This window comes from Cyprinodon variegatus, unplaced genomic scaffold (genome assembly GCF_000732505.1).
Source record: "Cyprinodon variegatus isolate N-32 unplaced genomic scaffold, C_variegatus-1.0 Scaffold1495, whole genome shotgun sequence".
In the NCBI taxonomy this organism is placed as follows: domain Eukaryota; kingdom Metazoa; phylum Chordata; class Actinopteri; order Cyprinodontiformes; family Cyprinodontidae; genus Cyprinodon; species Cyprinodon variegatus.
In genome coordinates, this window is record NW_015151948.1 from 74,301 (window position 1) to 78,325 (window position 4,025).

At 41.4% G+C, this 4,025-nt stretch overlaps 1 protein-coding gene across 2 annotated transcripts in view; it reads left to right on the forward strand.

The window, feature by feature from the left end:
* Nucleotides 1-3,411, forward strand: part of map3k2 (mitogen-activated protein kinase kinase kinase 2) — a 23,828-nt gene extending 20,417 nt beyond the window's left edge. For both annotated transcript variants that reach the window (XM_015403410.1, XM_015403411.1), the window contains one exon: nucleotides 1,795-3,411. In XM_015403410.1, the coding sequence (XP_015258896.1) occupies nucleotides 1,795-2,020 (226 nt within the window). In that variant the 3' untranslated portion in view covers nucleotides 2,021-3,411. The remainder of the gene's footprint in view (nucleotides 1-1,794) is intronic.
* Nucleotides 3,412-4,025: the final 614 nt, after the last annotated feature.

The window sequence follows — 4,025 nt, forward strand, 5'->3', positions numbered from 1 at the left end:
GGGACGCCGTACTGGATGAGTCCGGAGGTGATCAGCGGCGAAGGATACGGCAGGAAAGCCGACATCTGGTGAGACCGACCAGGCTGCTGGAGATCAGGAATAGTTTCCCGTGTTCAGAGGCTCCTCAGACTGTGATGTCATGGTTGCCTCATTTAAACTGGAGCATCAGGATTATAAGATCTATTTGACTTAAAGCGTGACATGAAAACTGATGAGGGTTTTCTCTCCTGGCGTCACGTCACCATCACTAACCTCCTAAAATAATCTGTTCATGAACTAGAATAAGATTTGGAATGAACAGGATTAGGGTCATTAGAAAATAATAAATAATGGCCAATAAAGGCTATTGAATTCTGGCTTTAATCTCAGAACTTGAGCCTTAATCCTAGACTTTAATCTCAGAATTCTGACTTCAATCTTGTTGTTTTGATTTTAATCTCATCACTCCGACTTTAATCTCATAACTGACTTTGATCTTGTGAATTCTGACTTTAATCTTGTAACTTCAGGATTAAAATGGCCAAAGCCCAGCATTATTATGACTTATTTTATCACTTATTAAACTAGCACTTTGATAAGGAACTACGACTTTAATCTCATAACCAACTTTAATCTCTTAATTCTGACTTTAATCTCAGAGTTCCAACTTTAATCTTGTTATTCTGGTTTTAATCTCAAGTAACTCCGACTTTAATATTATAACTTCCACTTTAATCTCTTAACTCCTACTTTAATCTCATAACCGACTTTAATCTCGTAACTCTGACTTTAATCTCAGAGTTCCAACTTTAATCTTGTGAATTCTGACTTTAATCTTGTAACTCTGATTTTAAATCTTAAAATTCTGATTTCTATTCTCACAATTCTGACTTTAATCTCAGGATTAAAATGGCCAAAGCCCAGCATTATTATGACTTATTTTATCACTTATTAAATTAGCACTTTGATAAGGAACTACAACTTTAATCTCATAACCGACTTTAATCTCTTAATTCTGACTTTAATCCCAGAGTGCCGACTTTAATCTTGTAAATTCTGACTTTAATCTTGTTATTCTGATTTTCATCTCGAGTAACTCCGACTTTAATTTTGTAACTCCCACTTTAACTACGACTTTAATGTCAGAGTTCCGACTTTAATCTTGTAACTATGATTTAAGTCTTAGAATTCTGATTTCCATTCTCACAAATTCTGACTTTAATCTCAGCTTTGACTTTAATTTCAGGACTAAAATCGCCAAAGCCCAGCATTATTGTGCCTTATTTCATCACTTATTAAATTAGCACTTTGATAAAGTGGAATTATAAAATTAGTCATAGTTGAATCAGATTAATTTTGTCTTTTAAGTCAGAATTATCAGAATAAAGTCAGAAACCATCTTGTTTTTAATTGATGGCTGTTTTTTTGTTTTTTTCCAATTGCCCTAATCGTCTTCATAAGGTTTGAACTGCTGAGCAGATTGAACAAAAACAAAAGTAGCTGAAATATTACCAGAGATCGCCACCAGAGGCAGCAGAGTGAAGGGAGGCATGACGGCCTCTGATTGGTTCATCCTGTTTGACCAATCCCTCCTCTGATTCGTCTTCCTGGGACCATATTCCATAAATGAATCGTTCTCACCAATCAGCTCATCATGCCAGTAAAAATGTTTAGTTTGAGTAAAACTAGTTTATATTTAAGATTTGTTAAAAAGTTAAAAGTCGCTGAGGTTTGATTCCTCCGGATGTTCTAGAAGTTTCCGTCTCTTAATGGTCCAGATGGAGGTAAACTGATCGCTCCTTTTCTCTTCCCAAGGAGCGTCGGCTGCACCGTTGTGGAGATGTTGACTCAGCGGCCGCCGTGGGCGGAGTTTGAGGCCATGGCGGCCATCTTTAAGATCGCCACCCAGCCCACCAACCCGGTGCTGCCCCCCCAGGTGTCGGACCACTGCAGAGAGTTTCTCAAACGGATCTTTGTGGAGACCAAGCAGCGTCCGTCTGCAGATGAGCTGCTGAGGCACATCTTTGTACATAAATCCTGAACACTGAAGCCCCGCCCACCCGCAGAGCTGCCAAACTAGGCCTTACCTGAGGCCACGCCCCCCCCCCCCCCTGCCTTCCAGCCTGGAGCGGGAAGGACCGGCCGGGCTCTCCTCTTGGCGACCACAGAGAGCCCGATCTTTTTAGTTTCTTCCCTCGACGACGTTGCACCTTAATTTCTCAGTGGAGAGGTCGAGCTCTTCCTCCTGACGACACCGCGGTACGCCCCCCCCCCCCCCGAGATCGCTACATGTTGGTGTTGCGGACCTGAACCCGACCCCAGAATGTAATCTCCTCCCAGAACCCAGAGCGGCGCCGATGACCCACTTCTACACACTCCCACAAACGTGTCTGTCCTCCGTCTTCGCCGTGTGCCTTTTCTGTTTCCAGTGGCAGCGTAGGGAACCAGCACTTCCTGTTCCCACCAAATTAAAAGCATCCAGATTGAGCTTTGAAACATCAGCACGTTTCACTGCGTTCATGCGCCGACTGTTTCTGAGCAGCCAATCAGATTCTGGGTGTGTGTTTTTTTGTTTTTTCCCCCCCCCCCCAGCAGATTATGGTACGTATGAATAGGTAGTAGAGTCTCTTTGGGCCACTAGGTGGCAGCAGTGAGAGGATAATTTAAAGCACTTAAAGGTAGTGGTGGGTGTGGGAATCTGAGGCTCCACCACCAGGAGGCGCTGTGGGCGACCCACTGAAGCTTTCTGCCCGTTTCCTCAGCGGCTGTCGCTGAAGCAGCTTCACAGACCTTTTCTTTGCACATTTTAAACACTGTTTCCCTGTACGTGTGTGTGTCTGTGTGTGTGTGTTGAGTCACCTCTGCTGAATGTAATGTGTCATTTTTACCTCCAGGGGGCCTCGCTCTCCACAGTGGTTGAACTCTTTATTAACAGTATTTGTCTGCTTCAGATACACAAACAGTTCTCTCTTTAGCCACTGCTGCCGCTCCTGGGTGTGTGTGTGTGTGTGTGTGTGTGTGTGTGTGTGTGTTCTGATCTGCAGAGGGTGAGAACGTTAAAATATTAATGAAAATGTACAGATGTGTAAAATAAAAAATGTCCCTCTTTGTTTTTAAACAGTCCTCTCGTCCCCCCTCCCCCTCCCGTTGCGTCTCCATGTATGTAAAAGAAGCCATGTTTATAATTCTGATTGGTTTGTGACCAATACGCCTGTTTATATGAGATCTGTATATCAGTGGTACGCATAATTTTTTTAATATATATTTTTTATTTTCTTTTTATTTTGAATGGGAGAATTTCTGCATGGTTGGGTCTTTGAGACGGACGCAGCAGTGCCATTGAATGGTTTGCTGATTTTTAGTCACATTCTGGAGTATTGAGACCAGCTCTGTGTTCAGAATTATGACGAAAACGATTAAAGATATTTATTTCACAGCAAGACTGTCTCTTCATTCTGTACTCATCAGTTCTTTAATTTGTTTTCTTCTGTAACATACTGGGATCCCACAGGATAGCTTCCTTCTCTGGGTGTGTGTGAGTTTGTATGCATATATATATATATATATATATATATATATAGTTACTTTTACAGTTAGGGCAAAGAAATGGTTGAAAATGACTGAAAATCAATGGAAGTCAATTCATGGTCCTCACTACATATAGCAGAACAAGTAGATGTGTGTGTGTGTGTGTATATATATACACACACACATGTTTAAATTGAAAATATTTTTGCAGAATGTGAACAATGATGCTTGTAGACTGGGATTTTAAATCATATTTTAAAACAATAAGTACAGTAAAAACAGTAAATAAACTAAGATTCAATTTGAAATTAACTTTAATTCGGATAAGTTGAGTGATAAACTGAGAGGAAAAGTTTTACGCAACGAGAAAATGAAAATAAAAACAACAGGGCCAGGACATGATCTACAGGGGCACTGGCCCCCATTGGCCCCTGTCCTGAACCGCCCATACTTTTATGTATGGAGCTGCTGACTTCTATTAATTCCAGGACTGCCAAAAGCTGTAGATCTCTGTGATC